The sequence below is a fragment of the Gavialis gangeticus genome, unplaced genomic scaffold (genome assembly GCF_001723915.1).
Source record: "Gavialis gangeticus isolate Ggan-Ray unplaced genomic scaffold, GavGan_comp1, whole genome shotgun sequence".
In the NCBI taxonomy this organism is placed as follows: domain Eukaryota; kingdom Metazoa; phylum Chordata; order Crocodylia; family Gavialidae; genus Gavialis; species Gavialis gangeticus.
In genome coordinates this window covers 68,703,208-68,722,757 of record NW_017729022.1, presented here as the reverse complement: position 1 = coordinate 68,722,757, position 19,550 = coordinate 68,703,208, and the positions used below count along the sequence as shown (strand labels likewise).

Genomic DNA, 19,550 nt, shown 5'->3' with positions numbered 1-19,550 from the left:
ACCCCGCTGGCTTTGAATTCCCTGCCAGGTTGGCACCAGGTTAACACCTGGAAGATCTTTCTTCCGGAGGCGGCAAGTTTCCCCTGGGAGAAATTGAATCAGCATTTGTACCCTTGTAGTTTCCACCAAAAAAGTGGTGATTCTCCTGGTAGAAATGTAATGCCGGTGACAGTCCCTTTAGGCTACAGAAGTAACTTTATAACCAGCCCTGGGTAAGGGATGGCATATAGGTGCCCTTCCCCAGGAGCAAAGCAGACAATAAATTGTGATCCTACCCTTGTCCCTCTCCTCATGCTTCAGAGGACGTAAATGACTTCATCTGTACTGTGAAGTAGTTTCTATGCCTGGCCAGGGCCTCCGGTCAGAAGGTGGAGACCGGCCTCCTCCTGTTGATCTATATTGAGCAAGAAGAGTCTTTGGTTCGCAAAATAGTGAGGGGAAAGCAAGAAAGGGTTAATTCCTCAGCATGTCCCAGCTGTGCCAGTTTAGCCCCTTGTAATGAGCAAAATAAAATAAACTCCTGTGCTGCATCACAACTGTATGTAGGATGAGAAAACTCTTAAAAGCATTCCAACTGCTTGGCCGTTTCAGCTGGTAAAAGTACTGCCTGATCTATAGCATTCAGGTCAGCATGCTGCTCATAAAACTGCCCATGCATCTGGAAGGGAAAACCTTCTTGGGTCTTGCTTTTTTTTCTTAGTCTCCCTCTGACATTCTTCTCTAACTGCCAGCTCAGAGTTTGCCTCCTCTGTCTGCTCCCAGCATCTGTTCTAATGGTGGGAAATTCCTCTCTCCTGTTGTTTATAATTAAGTATAAAGGGAAATGCACAGCGCATTAAATCATCCTGTGACACAGCAGGTATAAAGTATCTTTCCTCTTGATTTACTGGACCATTTTCTTTAGCTCAGTTGCAGAACAATTCCTTGAGATGTTCAGATATATGACTCCTTGTCTTCCAATAGCTTCTTCTCATAAATTAACTGGAGATTCGCAATTTTAATTGACACTTGTGAATGACTTGCCTGGTTTTACTTTCTGTATTAAAAGAGAGAGAGAGAGAGAGAAAATCAAAGGCATTCAGACTGTCTTTGGAAACTCTCTGGTAATCATAATATTTGTGTGGTGATGATCAGTTCTTTTTTTAAAAAGTACAAACTTCATTGGAAATAATGTTCTTTTGCTTGTTTAGCAATAGAAAGAAATAATGGCTGCAGTTAAAACATGATCTTACAGCTAACTCGTTGTGCACTGGAGATATACAGATGAGAGGCCTGTCAACAATACTTACCCATTTGGTGCTTAAAAGATCCTCTATGCATTTCTAAATCAATTTCATGCATGACCTTTTTCATCACCAGGGTCAAAGCCTAGCTTAGTGCTTTGCACGGAGAACACCATAAACGTATTTTATTTCCGGGCAGGCAGCTGAAGTTTAAACCAAAAGATGATTTCAAATGATTGTCCCTGATTCTGCTCCAGCTGAAGTTCTTTAAGAATCCTCATTAATTTCCATGGGATCAGGATCCAGAGACTAAGCACAGGAATGGCTTTAGCCAGAAGGAGTACACATATTTAATAGTTAAATAACCGATTGTGATTAGCTGAGCTAATTGGCAGCACATTATTGACTCTTTCAGATTTTTTTTCCCCCAGTCTTGCCTTAAAATGGAGTTAAAGTTCTGATTTAGGAGTTTTTTTCTCTCTCTGTTTTCTAGTGTATCAAGAGTTTGATCACCTTTTGGAGGAGCAGTCACCTATTGAGTCATACATTGAGTGGTTGGATTCCATGGTGGACAGATGCGTTGTGAAGGTTGGTAATGGGGGTTAGAATTTGAGTTACAAGCGTGCGCTATCAAGTAACAGGTATTTAGCATGGAACAAAAGTCCTGAGTTTGCAAAATCTGGATCCAAATTTCAGACTTCAGGTCAGGGCTGCTCAATGCCAGTATTTTGGTTTCTTCAATTCCATGTGCCAAGTTTGGAGCTGAATCAGAGTTCAGATGTCAAGCACTCTATCACACCTCCTTCCCTCATATACAAAGGTGTAGATATCTGATGTTTTGATTCAGATTCATCTTTTAAAATGATGCAACAGAGGATAAATCATTATTCCTCTGAGAATTTTAGCTGGACTAATTATCATTAGGGGTGTGCAAAACAGGCCGTATGCGATTCAGATTCAGATTCAGCTTGAATCAGGGACAGTGATTTGATTCATTGTTTCGGATCACTGTCCCCAAGTCAATTCAGCCGAATCCAAATCTGAAGATTTGATGCTGATTCGGAGAACCAGTGATTTGGCCATAGGCACAGCTTTAAATGTTTTTTCTACATACCTTGAGGTACCAGGCACGTCTCATGAATGCTGCGATGGTGGGGTGGATGGAGCATCTTACAGGAGCTGGGGGGCCCCCCATGTGCTCGGTGGCAAACCTGGAAGTGGACTGGAAGTATTTTTGGGTCCACTTCTGGGTCTGCTGGAGAGCACGTGGGGGCCCCCCTGTGCCCTCCAGCTTGGCAATTGGCCGTGGGGGGACCCCAGGTGCCCCCCCAGACCCAGGAGACACCAGTCCAGGAAGTGCGGAGGGGGGCCCAGCATGCTCCCCAGTGGACCCAGAAGAGTTTCTGATCCATTCCCGGGTCTGCTGCCAAGCACACTGGGGACCCCACACACACGCTCCCATGGGACACTCTATCCTCCCCAGCATCTCAGCTTGGTACCTTGGGGTTTGTAGGAAAACCATTTAAACCTGTGTCTATATCTGAATCGCCAAATCTTTCTGAATCTCTCCAAATCGATTCAGAGGGTTCCAATTCGATTCAGAGAAATTAAAGGGTCTCCTGACTCAATTTGGATTCAGAGATTCAGCCACTGAATCAGGCCAAATCTCAGCTGAATTGGATCAGAGACCAAAGCCTTGCACAGCCCTAATTATTGTCATCTTTATGTATTTTAGTGAATAAAGATTAGTGAGTAAAGATTAGTGACTAGCTCATTATTCAAAAAATGGTAAAGTTGTGTGGTTTTTAAGAAAACTTGGAAACATCAGTTACTGACTTGTGACAAATCTTATTTTACTTAGTTGGATGCTGAAATGTACTTACTAGTCATATGAATATTTTTAGCCCAGCAGGTATCAGCATATTGTAATTCAATGCTATGTAATTATACAGTTCTATCTACTTATTATCTTACATCATGGTTGATAATATATTATATTTACTTGTTCTATTGGAAAATGCCATCTCCTTGTTTCCAGATTTCACTATGGGAGTTGATCAGGTAATTCATAAAGGATATCATGTTAAAAATCCTACAGTTTTTTCCCTTTCTGCATGTGTCTGCTATTTGAAAATATTTGTTTTTTTGAGAAATTTCTTTTCGCTGATCAATTGCTACCATTAGTTATGACTATTAGAAAGGACTTGTTGCTGTTTTCATTAACTCATTAAAAGAACAAACTTTTTAGACTTAGGTATGAATACAGAAAATATGTATTTGAGAGTGTAAGCTTAAACATTGCTTTCTGAAAAAAGTGTTATTGCTGGTGAAACTTGATTATATGAATGATCACAGAAAGTAAGGACTAAAAGTGATATGAGTACAGCAGGAGCCAAGTAGTTTAAAAATTCAAGTGTATTATTTTTGCAGTGTAGGCTTACCAGTATTTATTCTAAATTGGCTTCCTGAACTAGATAATTACCTGAACTAGGTAATTTGCTTCCTGAACTAGATAATTATCAAGAATCAAATTAAGATAAGACCAGAGGATGTTGTTAGTCTGTCTAATAAATTCCTTTATTAGTTGTAATCTAGATGTAACCCTTGCAAGCACAAATACTATGATTTAGAAGTTATCAAGTATTGTTCTATTGCAGATTTCCTCTTTGTGCAGACTAATCTGTAAAGAACTGTCATGTATTGGATGGCTTCAGGTATATTTATTATAATCTTTACCCTAATTTTCTTTAACATGCAGCTAAATTTATGATGAGATGTGGTTTTCCAGTAAAGCAAATAGGCAGACATGCACAGCATTGGACAGTACAAAATTCTAACAAAAGTTTATGTATGTTATAAATATATATATTTTTTGTAGGTAGCTGCCAAGAGACAAGGTTCTTTGAAGAAAGTAGCTCAGCAGTTCCTTTTGATGTGGTCCTGTTTTGGCACTCGGGTGATTCGAGACATGACTTTGCACAGTGCACCCAGCTTTGGTACTTTTTATTTTATTGTAATGGTTGATTCTTGTAATAGGAAATGCTGTATCCAAGGTTGTGTTTAAAAAAAAAAAAGGTTTTAATGAAAATGCCTATATTCTTACATATCTAGGACTTTTTAAAAAAAGTGTCAGGTTGAAATTTTCAAGGCACTTACTAGCAGCAGACAACCTTTGAACCAATTCCTTTCAGTTCTTTTTGAGTTCTGCAAGAGTGGGGAGGGTATGCCTTCCCATTTTGAAAGAAGATTGTCCTGTTTCTTTTCACACAGAACTGAAAAAGTAGATTCACTTCGATCTGGTATGTAAACAGTCCATGTTGACAAGTCTGTGCATGCATAAATTTAATTAGTTAAAACAGGAATGATTGAAAACAGCTTATTTTACTTGTGTCTTTAAATCTGAACACTTGCAGTCATTTAGAGATGCCCTGCACATGCAGGAGTGTTTTCATAAGTGCACTCATCTCAGCATGTGTAATTAGGAGACTAATAATAATGAAATTGTGAGGGAGCGGTACTGAGTTGCTGGCATGTTTTCTGCCCACAGGGCTTTGCTGTTTTCATTCTCTGAGGTGGTGCTCAGTTCTCATCCATAAAGGGACCTACCTTTTATAGATGAAAGGCTTCTGGGTCTGATGCTTTTTTGCTCCCGATCCAGTTAAGGTGCACGGAGCAAGCAATGGGGAAGCAAGAATTCGGTGTCCTGCAGACCAGTTCATGGGGTACTGAGGAGCTGGCAGTGAGGACTTGGTACTCCCAGCCCTAGGCATTCACAAATCGTAAATCAAGCTGCCTAAAATCGTGACATGAAATTAAGAAAACATGAAAGAGTTTTTAAAAAATCCTTTCAGATTATTTTGATTTACCTCCTGGGTTTTTCAACCTCTTGGACATACTTAACTGGTTGTATCTCTAAGCTTTTCTCCACAATCGTGAAGACTAGAAACTTATTTATTTTAATGCTGGATCTTTAAGAAGAATACTAAATCTCTTGATTAAAAAGCATGAGAGTCAATACTCATAGAGTCTAGCTGGACCCATGGCTTCCTGCTGATAGAGGTTCTAAGCATAGCTTTTCAACATGGCCCCTTAAGCCACTGTTGGCAGACATTGGGATAGTGGCAATATTAAAAATTCTATGCACTGTTTTTTCATTCTCTGAATTGTGCTTAAGTACCAGGGCTCTGCCTACATCGTATTTCCACCCCCTCTCATGCTCATTCTCTTCCCTTAATCACCAGACCTTTGTCCAGAGTGGGAGCTCAGCTTGCTCCTGTTGCGGAGCCCAGCTTGCTTCTCAACACTGCAGAAATCCCTCTGCTCAGAGTCTGAACAAGCACCCCATTTTGAGTGCAGGCATTTCAGGTCCCTAAAGCACTCACCAATCTGCATGCAGGCACAACCCTGCACATATGCAATATTAATAATAATAATAACTATGATTATGATGATTATTACTGTTGTTATTGTTCCTGAAACTGCACAATATTGAAGTTGCACTTTTAAAATTGTTAAAAAAACCTACAAAGGTGCAAAAGTTACATTATCTCTCTCAAGCTTCATGTATGCAACAATTTAAATTCCCACCTTGGATAAGCATGTAGCCCGCTACAATATTCTTTGTTGTAAACTGTATTTCATAAAAACATAGGATATGGAAAACAGCTAATGTTGCTGTGAGAAACTTGACTTTTGCATCTCATGCTTCTTGCAACTTTAAGTGTGCAAATTCCTCTACATTTATCCTGTGAAGTTTTTGCATGGATGGTTTGCTCATGTCTCCCTCTTGCACACATCTTTTTCTATGTGAAATAAATAATATAAGGGTATACTGAAAAGATTATAGTTGTGGTCACTTGTTTTGTGCATTTCATGGCACTTTGGCATTATAATTAGGTTGCTACTGTAACAGATTTTTCAGATTGGTGAAGGAACCTATTCCTAAAACTGGAATAGGCTGGAATTGCAGGCAAATAAGCAGTATTATTATTATTATAATTATAATTATTATTATTATTATTATTATTAGGAACCATGAAACCAGGAAGAGAAGTTATCCCCTGCCTCCTCCCCTTTATATCCTAGTAGTTAGGGCATTTACTGAAGATGTGGGAGACCTAGATTTAAATCTCTTCTCAGTCTATTTCAGATCAGGGATTTGAAACACTGCCTCCAGCCTCCCAGTAAACAGCCTTAGCTAGGGGACGGTGGAGTTATTGTAGGGTGAATTTTTTAAATCTCTCTTGTTGAAGCAGTTCCACTTTATACAAAGGCTTATATATTCATTACATTAGAATAATCCTTTGGTTGTTAGGACACTTGTCCGATAGGTAAGGAAACCCTGGTTTTGGTCATTGTTTTAATGAATATATAATTATTTCTATAAAGTGGAACAGTTTCAACAGAAGAGAAAACCACACCAGTAAACCTAGTACTTGAGGCACCGTCCTGTGAAATGGGAGATCTGGTTCAAATCCCAGTGCTGATTCAGGTCGAGAGGGGAATCAAACCAGCATCCCACATCCCAAGTGACTGTATTTACCAATGAACAACTGAATATAAGAGGAGAATCGCCTTCTCTTCCTCACCCTTTTTGATTTTGTGAATGGTGCACAAGTTCCTTTGTGAACCTAACCTAAAAAAACTGAAACATTTGGGAAAGTCAGTTTGTTTTGACATTTCCAAATGTTTTTCTTCATATTTGTTTCTTCAGCTAAAACTTTTCTCCAGATCTGCAACCAGTTTAGAATCCGCTAAAGCTACATATTTTAGCAAACAGCTTATGCTGGGGGGAAAAAATCTTCCCAGCCCTGGTTTTATTACTTTCAGTGGAGAAAGATTATGGGGAAATGCTTAAACAATCTGCCTATCTTTTGACAATCTTCATCCTAATAAGTTATCCTGTACAGTTTTAGTAAGGCAGATCTTAGTTCCTTACTATATTTCAAAAGAATACTTTAAATAAAATCCTGTCTCTTACAAGTATTGCTAATTTAATTTATATAAATATTTGTCAATTATGTCTATTAAGATCACTTGCTTACAAATTATTATACTATATACAATATCAGTACAAACATGTGGAAAGAATTATATGTTTAGAAAGGCTATATAAGTGTTTTAAAATTACACTTGCATAGTAATTCTGTCTATAGTGATACTAAAGGCTATCATTTATGTCTTCATGAGGGTACAATGGACTTCCCTGAGGTGTTCTTATAGTAAGCTCACATAAGATGCATCCTTTTAACCAATGTGCACTAGTTCTATGAATAAGGACCTGTATTTATCTTTACTGGATTACTTGAATTTCCCTCACCCTAGGCTCAGTTCTGCAAATCCACTGATGTCAGGGGGAGTTTTCAATGAACAAGTATATTCAGTTCCTCAGAGAACCTAACAGTACCAAACAGTAAGGACCAGATCCCAGCATAACAACTTGCACTATCTCTTGCACATATTTCTCCCCAAAGGGTCAGAAATGTTACTTAAAAGCAGGAGCCAAATTATAATCGCTTGAATGAATGCAACAGTGCTCTAATGACAAGCCATTGTTTGATTCATTTTTATTGAATTAGAGCTAAGCAAGTTCCAAAGCACCAATTATCCCCTAAATTAAAACAAATCAGAGCCAGGACTCAGGAGCTTGTTGTGGGCTTAATTTAAAACAGTTCCTCCGATACTTATAGTATCCTGTGCATTTTTAATCAGTACTATACAATGAAGTGAAACAAAGACGACATTGATTTATTGTTTTAAATATCCTCTTCTATATAAATTTGTTCTTATCTTAGCTGAAAACTTGGGCAGTTCGGCTACAGTGGAGACTTTCAGCAGACACTAATTTCATTGGGCTGCTTTTTCATTTTCAGCAATAAACAGTGCCAGACACTTACAGTATAATTTTTGTAAACAAAGAACTATCTGAGGGGGTGTTTGAAACTAAGATATGATAAAAAGTATGTGGCTGATGTTGGAGTCATTATTATATGCAGTACTAATATATGCTAGCTTTGAAATTACTTCATGATAAGGCTACAGAAAGTTTAGGTATCTGCCACTGGACTAGCTAGTTTATAGCCTGAAATAACATACAGATCCAAATCTGTGCAAAGCATTTAGGCATGGTGACATTGCCATGTTGAAACAATCCCTGGCAAACAAAAGCTCATCTTCCTCTCTTTCTTTTTCTTCTACCCCTCTTCTGTCTGTGTGTATCAAAGGCACAGCTGGTGGCAATGTTTGGGCAATGTATCCTGTGTATAAAAACAACTAATTAGTAATAGAAGGCCCTAGTCTTTTCCAGATCTGTATATGTCAGTGCTTTAAGAAACTTGCACATAATTTGTCTTTTTTTAATAGCTACTGATATTTACTATGCATTAGCTGGGGAGAATGGGTGTAACAACATCATGATTGCATTACATTTGGCCCTTCCAAAAACAGAGTTGAAAGCAGATTAGCACTGTAGCTACAGTATCTCAGTTGATTTCCACACCCCAGCACATTTATTAAAGGAATATATAGCTTACCAAGCACAGTAAGGATCTTTTCCTTGTCTTAAAATACTTGAAAAACCCAATCATAGTTTCCTGCTTAAGACAGTAGCTTTCAAACATAAGGCAACATAAATGGTTGTCTATAATGATGAAGAGCTATTCAGAGTAGTAACTAAAGGACATGTTCTACATTTGGTTTCAGTTTGTATGTTACATTTCATTTGACTCGCTCAACCTATAGAATTGTTGCATTTACTTAGAACAATTCCACTGGTCTGTATAGTGTCTTATACCAGCCCTAGTCTAAAAAGCACTATACGGACTCCAAAACTAACCAGAGAGAGAAATAATTATAAGGAAAAAGAGAAAGTGACAAGTGGTCTGGATAGTTTTAAAATAATGAAGATTTTATCACCCCCAAGTGTTTAAAAAATCAAGAATTAGGCCCCCCAAATAATGAGATTTTTGTTTTAAAAATAAACCTTGGGTTCTTTTTATTTGCCTTCTAGTGCTTGAGGCTTAGAAAGTTATCATGTGATAACTCCTCTCCAAAAGCTGAGGGTTGGTGGAAGAGCATCTATAATCCTGACACATGATAAAAGCAGGAGAGGATACTAATAATCATAATTATCTAAATATAGGCCTGAATCCCCTGCTTCCTTGGTGCAGTAATAGTTCCACAGAAGTCAGCAGGGTTACACCGAAATAAAACTGGTGCCAAAGAAAGATCAGGCTCATTCTAGGGCCTGATAAAGTGGAGCACCATCGTTGTTAAATCAGAGGGACGGAACGGTTAGCTGGCCCATAGCTTTCAGAGCATGGTTAAACTGAATAAGGTTCTGCCAACACTGCTGCTGATGTTTAAGCATTTTGAAAAGATTAATTTTCTTCCATCTTCAAATTTTAGAAGCTTTCCAATTCAAATGTTTTGTAAGGCTAAACCCATACAATGCGTGAACAGGGCTTTCTTCTACAGCTAGCGAATCAGTTTTATCTTCTATAATGTGGGTGAGAAATGCTGCCATTTTGATTTTCGTGGGAGAATCAAGCCCTTTCTATTCATTTTCAGAAGGAGATTTCCTCATCATGGAGCATGGATGTGTGTATTGTTTGGACAAAAATGTCTTTAGGTATCTGATCATGCTCCAAGGACACAAAGAAATATGTCCTCCCCCCTGTATATAAGCATAATGCACATTAATGACAATGGCAGTTACATATGTGTGCACTGAAAAAAATGTGACACAGAGACTAGAGTTGTCACAACAGGAAATAAGCGTGTGTGCAATTGCTTTGAAAAACCTAATTATTAGATAGCATTGCATAATGGCATAGGGGCTTTCAAACTGCTGTTCCTACTTCCCACTTGTACTGTCTGCCTGCGCAAAGAAGCTAATATTTATGGAATAGCACTAGCCTCCCATAGGTAAGGTAGAAGCTAGTTCGCAGCAAGTTCAGCTTTCAAATGTGTCCTCCAAATTTCCTCAGCAGAAACCAATCGTGCTTAAATATCCCACATATCTTGTTCCAATGGAGGCTTTTCCCTGCCTAAGAAGTATGGTAAAGAAATTAAAAGTTATACTCTGGGAAGGGCTCAAACATCTGCCTGTTGGAGAGAAAGTCATACCTATGCAGCCTCCCTCCCAACCCTGACTCCACTGTGGATAATTATCCCCATTCACTGGGGCTCCTTCCTCCCAGTGTTGCTCTCAGGATCTCCGGAGACAGGGACTCTAAGCGTGGTCTTGAACAGATGTGGGCAAAATACAGCCTGTGGGCTGGATCCAGCCAGTGGCAGACTCCATTTTCCAGCCTTCCTTCCTGGGCACCCACTCATCCTCCCTGCACCCACAGCCAGGGGCAGGACCTGCACGGGCAGAGTGTGTGGCAGGGCAGCTGGGATGGATGGAGTCATGGTCGAGAGTGAGACGTGTGGCTGGGGCCAGAGAGACCCTGGGACCTTGGTGTAGGACTAGTGTGGGGCCAGGGCTGGGGAAGAGCCGTGATCTGCTGCCCGCATGCCCCTAATGGGCACAGGTTCCGCAGACAGGGGTGTGTGGGGAGTGGATTGTGGCCCTGGCCCTGGCCCTGGCCCTGGCCCTGGCTCTGGCCCTGACCCCAGCAAGATGGGTGGGTGGAGTCAGGAAGACCCCATGATCTTGGGGTGGTGACAGAGTGGGGCTGGGGCAGAGACACAATTTGCTGCCCGCACACCCCTGTGATGAGCACAGGTTTCATGGAAAGGGGCATGAAGGTAGCAGGTAGTGGCATTGCTTTGGCCCCATGCTGTCATGCCCCAAGGTCTCAGCCCTGGTGCCGGACAGCTCCCCACCCAGCCACACACTCTACCCATATGGCTCCATGGAGACAGCATGGGGCAGGGGCTGGGACAAAGCCCCAGTTCTGTGGGCAGAGGCATGCAGGGGGCGCATTGTGGCTCTGCCATGGCCCTGCTCTGTCACCAAGATCCTAGGGTCTCTATGGAGCCTAGCCAGGAGTTGCATGGGCAGAGCACACGGCTGGGCAAGGAGCTCTCTGGGGCCAGGGCCAGGACTGGGATTTTGGGGTGGTAACAGCATGGGGCCAGAGTCGAAGCATAGCTGTTATCCATGCCCTGCATGCTTCTGCCTGAGAAACCCGCAATCGTTACAGGGATGTGCGGACAGCAGATCATGGCTCTTCCCCAGGCCCAGCCCCATACTGTCACCGCCCCAAGATCCTGGGGTCTCCCCAGCCCTGCCTACCCATCTCGCTCCCAGCTGCAGGCAGCCTCATCCCAACTGCCCAGCCATGCACCCTTCCTGTGCAGGTCCTGCCTCCAGTGGTGGGTGTGGAGTAGACAGGCTGGGGTGCCTGGGCAGCAGGGCCAGGTTCAGCAACAGCAGCTCTGCCAGGGCTGCTGGGAAATGCAGTCTGCCATAGGCCAGATTTACCATTTTGCCCACCCCTGGTCTTGAACCATGCACTCAGGGCTTCTCTGAGCCATCTTCTTGACCTAAATACAAGTCTCCACTGCACCTAAGCAAGAATGAGCAGGAGGGGCTTATTCTGTTGACAGTGAGCCCAGGGATGGCAGGGAGGCTGCTTGAGCGGGCTTTCTCTGTGCCTAGCTGCTGCCTTTGTGATCTGCAGAGGGTGAATGAGCTGGAACCCTTCATGTAATAAGAAAGGGGGCAGTTGGCAGGATATTCCTTGTGAGAGATGCTCAGCTTTGGAATTCAGTCTTGCGTACTTCTTGTTCTGAAGGAGCCCAAATCTGTTGACTTTCAGACACAATGAAAAAGCCATCTCTTTGCCAGGGTTTTATGGAGGGATGAGTATGCAGGAGGTTGGTACTGGGGGACTTGAGTATTTTATGTCTGTGGGAGGGATTAATTTCTGTTTTCTCTTCAGTTGGCTGTTTTCTATAGTTTTGGCTGGTTGCTGGCCTTAGTTATTTGCATGAGTCTATTCACACCTGCTAGAGATATTAGGCAGTTTTTTTAATGTGCCAAGTAATTCGAAATAGATTTAGGAATGTAAAGGTTAAGGACAGCAAGGTCCCTCCAGGTTCACTGAATTTACTACTCTGCTATCACAGGCAAGAAGGTCATGTAAACTTTTCCATAAACAGATCAAACTTTCCTTCACAACTTCTTTGGCTGTTCTAGAACCTCACAGCATTGAGAGATAGAAACCTTCTATTTTCCACCTAAATGTATTCATGTTCTACTCTTCTCTTGCTGGTGTCCTTCATTTCTTCTCTTGCTGGTGTCCTTTATTTCAAACAGTTCTTTTCCCTCTCTGGTATTCACCATTTCCTCTTGTACATTTATAATTATCAGTCATATCCTCTCTCCATCTTTATTTTGCCAGGCTTGTCAAGTCAAACTCCTTTAGTCTTTTCTTTTCCTACATGCCCTTCATTACCCCTGATCACCCTGGTAGCCCTGCCTTCATTTAATCCAGTTTGAGCTCATTTTCCTTGAATATGGGTGACCAGATTTGTACACTGTATTCCAGGTAAGGGCAAAGTGTTAAATCTCATCTGCTACTTGCTCGCCCAGTTTTGATAAATCTTTCTACAACACATCACCATCAATTCTGGATTGAAATAATTTTGCATCATCTGTCAATTTTGCAACTTTGCTATTCATTTCCTTTTCTAGATCATCTATGAATATATCCAACAGAACAGGCCCCAGCACAGATCCATAGGAGGCACTCCTCTGTTTACCTTCCCCTAGTGGTAAAAGTGATCATTTTAGTTCTACCCTTTGTTTCTTATTTTTAACCAATTTTTGATCTGTAAGAGGACCTTCCCTCTGATCCCATGATAGCTTAGTTTCTTTAAGAGTTGAAGGTGAGGGATCTTGCCAAAACCAAAGGTCAAACAGAAAACTGTCAAAAAAAAAAAGTCTAGCACAGTTAGATTTTGCAAAATACATTAGAAAAAAAATATTAAAAGATTCATTAGTTGTACAAAAGTAAAGAGAACAAGGAAAGAAGTGGGGGTACTATATAGCAAAAGTAGGTGGAAATTCAAGGTAATTTAGATATGCCTGAGATTTCAGTAAGGTTCTTCACAGTAAAGGTAGCCAAAATCTGGAATGGGCTTCAAAGGGAGGCGGTGCTCTCCCCTACCTTGGGGGTCTTCAAGAGGAGACTGGACAAGCACTTAGTTGGGGTCATCTGACCCAGCGCTCTTTCCTGCCCAGGGCAGAGAGTTGGACTTGATGACCTACTGAAGTCCCTTCCAACCCTAACATCTATGAATCTAACATCTATGAATATCCAAGGTGGAAGCAAAGCCCAAATTGCTCAATGCACTGAAGTTGGTGGTACTGGATAATTTCTAGAACATAATTCCAGAATATCTGGGATATGAAATTCGACTCAGGAATGAGATCTTGGACCCATTGTGGATTGTTCTCTAAAATTTTGCAATAGCAAGAATGTTTAATAAATCTAACAAGTCAGAGTATTATTTAATTACAATCTGACCCTGACTCCCTTTAAGAAGGGGGAAAAATGATCCAGGCAACTACACACTTGCTAGTTTGACCTCAATATTACACAAGGCTTTAGAATACATTTTCAAGGCAAGAGTCATTGAAGACATGAAGAGGAAGACAATGAAGTAGATATGCTCAGGCTGCTTTGATATGGTGCTATATAGGAAATTGTTAGTTAAAATAGGGAAGATGAGGATTAGTACTAGAATTGTAAACTGGGTAAGGAACTGGTAGGTGGACAGGAATGAACTGTATTGAAAGGGGAAGTACTGACCTGGGTGGAGGTTAGGAGTAAAGATGCCTCAAGGGGCTGATTTTATTTTATTTATTATTTGGGAGAAAATGAGGTCAATCGGGGACAACTGTATGAAGATCTGTCATAAAAAAAAGAGGAAAAAGAAATCCTCTCCCTTGCTGCAGAGGGCAGGACACAAAGCCATGGGTTTAAGTTGCTGCAAAGCAGATTTAGATTAAATCTCAGAAAAAAACATCCTTACTAGTCAGAACACTACACAATGGAGCCAGCTGCTTGGGGAAGCTGAGGAATCTCTTTCACTGGAGTCTAGGCATCTGTCTGGGATGGTTTGGGAATAGCATATCCTGCAGGTTTTGGATTAGATGACTCATGAAGTCCCTTCTGACCTTGTGATTCTATGATTTAATATTTTCATTAATGATCTTAGCATAAAAAGTCTGAGGTTGTCAATGAAATTTGCTGTTGACACAAGGTTTGGAGGCATCATCACTACAGAGGAGACCTGTAATATCAAAGAGGCAAAAATGGAGGATATTGAGATAAAATGAATAGAAATGGGATTACATTTAATAGCTCAAAGTGCAAAGTCATGTACTTAGGCACTAGTAGCAAGAATTCCTGCTATAAGCTGAGAGCTCATTAGTTGGAAACAACCCAGGAAGAGAATAACTTGCATGTGCTAGTTGACTGTTGGATGACTAACTGCACCTCCCCACCTTAGTATAATGCAGCTCTGGGGAAAGGCACATGTAATCCTAGGACATGTGAGGCAAAGTATTTCCAGCAGAGACAGGCGAGTATTATTGCCACTGTACAAGGTCTTTGGGTTGAGCACAGAACACACCTAATGTTCTTAGCATTGGAAATAAGTCTGTTTAGATTGATAGCAATACAAAAAAAGGGAGCACAGAATAAATAAAGCAGGCTGAAACAGTGCTGCTTTTTGAGGCATCTGCAATTATTGCTGACATCAACTTGTTTGGAAAGTAGTGGGACATCACATCAGCTGACTTATATTCAGAGATAGACTGGATAAAGCACTGAAGATGTACAGTAGAGAATCCTGGAAGAGCACTGGATAGATGTTATTACCTAATGTGTCTTTTAGTTTCTTGTTTGTATGATTCTGACGTCCTAGATTGATCAAAATTGTCATATCAAAACATATAAATGATTTATCTACTTCAGTATCCTAACTTGGCCTGTAATTATATCTGATGCATCTGAGAAATGCCCCAAACTTGCAATATTGTACTTGGCTAATTTTACAATGTTAGGGTAAAAGAGGAAAGTACTTATCTAGTTCTTAACTAGATGATCAGTTCACATCATAAAACATTATGATATTTTATCCTTGTAAATTTCTAATTCAGTTAGTGTAACTGCAACCCTTCAGTCATGTAAATACCTCTGTTAAAAGATACGTTTAGTTATACATTCAGACTGCAACTAACTGCCACAGTGCTCCCTTTTGAAGCAATCTGTATTAATGACCATCTTGTCACAGATAAATAAGGGCCTTCAGTCACTGATAATACTAACAACCTTACCAGAGAGTTGTGAAGAATTTTTTTTGTTTAAGTTCCATGTAGATGGTACTATTCCCCAGTTAGCTGCAATGTGCTAACAGAAACATAATCAGCCTCTAATTGAGGAGGTAATGAAGGAAGACCAGGAGGCAGGAACTAGTTTCTGACTCTTTACTATAAACTTCCTTTGTCTTTCTAAGAAGAATGAAGCTCTGAAGGCCTGTCTAGCCATCTTAAATATTTTCTAGGCCAGTATATATTTTATAAAGAATATAGTTTTATTACTTTGATTTACTTTGACTTTCCCATCCATCTAATCTGTTTTAGTAAGTGTTTGGGTATAGAAGAGGCGGCTTGGTACAAGACATTTCTTGATCAAGATTTGTAATTGCTGCAAAATGATACTTATTTGTCAGGATACTTCGCTTAGGAACTAGAATCTAGACATAAGCTTAACTTCTGAGACGTGACCCAGGAATTCACATCACCTGTATACATCTAGGTATGAGTGCATGTTGGCAATCAGAATCCAGATGAAAAAAAATACCTTGACCTCTTAATGTTCCTTTAGTGTTGCAAATGACTCACCTTTAAGTGAGTGACATACTTTGATAGCAGGATTATGCAAGGCCAGTGGTAATTACAGTGCCTTTTGAATATTGTAAATGGGTGTGCAGTGCAAATACTAAGACCATTTATTGCTTTTTTGTTTGTTAACATCACTACATTACCAGGGTCCTTTCACCTTATTCACTTGATGTTTGATGACTACGTATTGTACCTGTTAGAATCACTTCATTGTCAGGAGAGAGCAAATGAGCTAATGAGGGCAATGAAAGGAGAAGGAAGCACAGGTGAGTGTTTTCTTTGCAATTCCTTGCATACCTGTGATAATTTTAGTCTATAAGATTCACCCATTGCTACACATGGGCATTTCATTATCCCCATTTCACCCCAGCAAAATCTATCCAGAAAGAGAACATTCCTTTACAACTATGTCATTTTTTTAAGTCAGTCAGTTAGGAGTCTGGAGTCTCTGGCTTGTAAGTGCCCTGAAGCTGATTCTGATCTAGTCTTACAGTTTACTACTGGTCCTACCGAGTCTACTTATGAAAGTCTGACAATTTAATTCCTAAACACTCCTTTCAGATTTGAGAAAAGGGTTTTTTTATTGATGGTTTACACCAGCTAATGTGCAAAAGCCCAATTGTACTTAAATGACCATGGTCCTCATTCCTTTCTCCCTTGTACTGGTTTAATTGATTTCAGTGGACTTATTCTTGATTCATGCTAATGCAAATGAGGGGGGAATGAGTGAAAACTTAGATGAATGCCATTGTTTCTGACAAATGGATGTTCAAGTCCCAAAGTGAAATCTATGGTCTCAGTAGAAATAACGTGATTCTCAGTCCTACTGCACTCAGTCATTCTGTACTGACTCAGTAGTACAAAGAGAGCAGCCACTGCTTGTAACCTCCATCTTTAGGATGCATCTTGTGACAGGGAGGTTCCAAGAGGTTCCAAGAAGCATACAGTCAGCAGAAGTGACTTCCATCCCCTATCCTTCTTCCCTCCTTGCAACTCCCATTCATTTTAATGGGAGTTGCATGGTCACCTCCTGTAATCATCTTTGAAAACTCAGTCCTCCATTTTAGAAGAGACTTAGTTTGTTGCTGCTGAGGTTTAGGAGAGTTAAGATGGTCCATTAGTTAAGGCAGTAGCCTGGGATGTGAGAGACCTGGGCTCAATTCCCTGTTCTGCCAGTGGCCTAAGGCAGAATGAACAAGGCAACCACATTGGCTGCTGATTGGGTGCATTGTGGGGGAGCAAAAACATGATAGCTGCTGGTAGCCACAGAGGCTTGTGTGACCTTGAGGAAGTCACTTAGCTTTCTTGTGCTTCAGTTCCCCTTTTGTTGTATAAGATAATGCCATGTCCTTACTTCCCTATCTTCCCTATCCTTCCTATACTTCCCTATCCTTACTGAGGATACATTAAAGGTTACTATAGGTGTAAATAGAGGAGCATTTAAGTTATGCTATATATCCTGAAATGCACAGTTGAATTTTGCCTCCGAAATATATATTTCTCATGTACATGATCTCTTGTATGAGAGTCCATGAAGTGCATTTAACAGCATCTTTTATGACCTGTCTTCTCATCCACAGCAGAAATACGAGAAGAAATAATACTGACGGAACCAGCTCCTCCAACTCCCTCCCCAGTGCCATTCTCCCCAGCTAAATCTGTCACCTCAGTAGAAGTGCCCTCTGCACCCTCACCTGTTAGCAATCAGTCCCCAGAGTATGCTGGCATAGCAACTACTACAGGTAGGTAGGCTAAACAAACCTGAATGCATGGTCTTTGATATACTTTCCTCCCACCCCAAACAATTGTTATTTAAAAGCAAAGACTGTGAGCCCTCTGCTGAGAAACTGACCCAACGTCTGAAGAAAATGCTCCAAAATGGATTCAGTGCATGTTCAGTATCAACAATATACAAAGATCTTTCCTTTCCATCTTCCAAAACGTGGCAGGAAAGTAGTACAGCAGAAAAAAATCTTAATGGATTTCTGTGCATTGTGGCCCAAAGTTCTAAAAGTTAGAGATATGAGTAAGTTCTAGATTCTGTCCAGATGTTCATGGTCCTTAGAAGTGCAGGTCCCAAACTTTATTCCAGATGAGGAGTACACCAATAGAAATTTTTTGGGCCGATACCAGTGGCTGATTTTTAACGAGCCATATTGGCTGATATCAATCTGATTCTGATATGTGGCCCTGCAGCATGGAGAGCTGTCTGGCTGGTAAGTACATTGTGAGGGAAGGGGTGGGGGGAGGGAAGGGACATGGGGGTGCAGATTGAGGCCCCCATTCTGTGGAAGGGTGTGGGGTTGGGGCAGTGGCAGGTGCCGCCCATCCAGGGCAAAGGAGGGGGCGCAGAGAGCAGGGGGTGACTCCTGCTGCTGCACGCATCTGGGAGAGCATGCATGGAGTGGGGGTGTGCCACCCAGATCTGCATGCAGAGCAGGGTGGGTTGCCACTGAGGGCTGAGCCTGCACTCGGGGCAGGTGGTGGCAGCACTGGGAGGAGGGTTTGGGGGGGCTATGGTGAATTTTGGGGTGGCTGCAGCCACCCCAACCCCCCTATCATCACTGCTACTGCCTGCCCTGAGCACAGCCTGGCCCAGCCCCCCACCAGGAAGAACCCATCACAGTTCCAGCCCCAGCTCACAGCAGGGTATGGGACAGAGCTGTGAATGGCTTGTCCAGAGGGTGTGGGGAGGGGGTGGCAGGTCCCGCTGCTGCACCCACCCTGGGAAGGCCTGGGGGGAATGTACCCCTGGATCTGCACATGGGTTGAGGGCGGGCTGCCGCTGCAGACTGGGGCCAGGGCACTGCTGGGGTCTTCCCAGTGGAGGGGTTGGACCAGGGCTGTGCTTGGGGCGGGCACTGGCAGCACTGGGAAGGGTGTCAATGGTGAATTTTAGGGTGGTTATAGCCCCCACAGTAGCCCCACTCCCAGCACCACTGCCACCTGCCCCAAGCGCAGACTGGCCCGGCCCTCTGCTAGGAAGAGCCCAATGCTGCCCCAGCCCACAGCAGCAGCCTGCCTTCGCCCTGTGTGCAGATCTGGGGGCACACATCCCCCATGACCTCCCAGGGTGCATGCAGCAATGGGAGCCCAACCCCCCCCACACCACCCCGCATCCAATGCTCCACCCCAGCTGGGCAGTGCCTGCCCCTACTCCACTCCCTCCTTCACCACAGGGGCCGCAATCTGCGCTCCCGACGCTCCTTCCCTCATCACATCCCCCTTTCCCTACAATAGACTTACCAGCCAGATGCTGCTCTCCATGCTGCCCAGCTGCATATCAGAATCAGATCAGTATTGGCCTATATGGCTCACTAAAAATTGGCCTTCAGTACTGGCCAAAAAAATCTCTATCAATACACCCCTACTACCTACATAGACAGTGGAAGGGGGGTGCTACTGGGGCTTATCTGCCACAAACGCCAGGGCAGCCCAGCCACAGGCTGCTGCAGCAGGTA

The 19,550-nt window shown here is 42.0% G+C and overlaps 1 protein-coding gene across 1 annotated transcript in view; it reads left to right on the top strand.

Annotated features, from left to right (window-relative positions):
• Positions 1–19,550, top strand: part of RFX4 (regulatory factor X4) — a 152,115-nt gene that overhangs the window by 99,327 nt on the left and 33,238 nt on the right. Inside the window, exons 12-15 of the mRNA XM_019515335.1 lie at positions 1,717–1,811; positions 4,102–4,219; positions 16,236–16,355; positions 17,670–17,831. Coding sequence (XP_019370880.1) covers positions 1,717–1,811; positions 4,102–4,219; positions 16,236–16,355; positions 17,670–17,831 — 495 coding nt within the window. The remainder of the gene's footprint in view (positions 1–1,716; positions 1,812–4,101; positions 4,220–16,235; positions 16,356–17,669; positions 17,832–19,550) is intronic.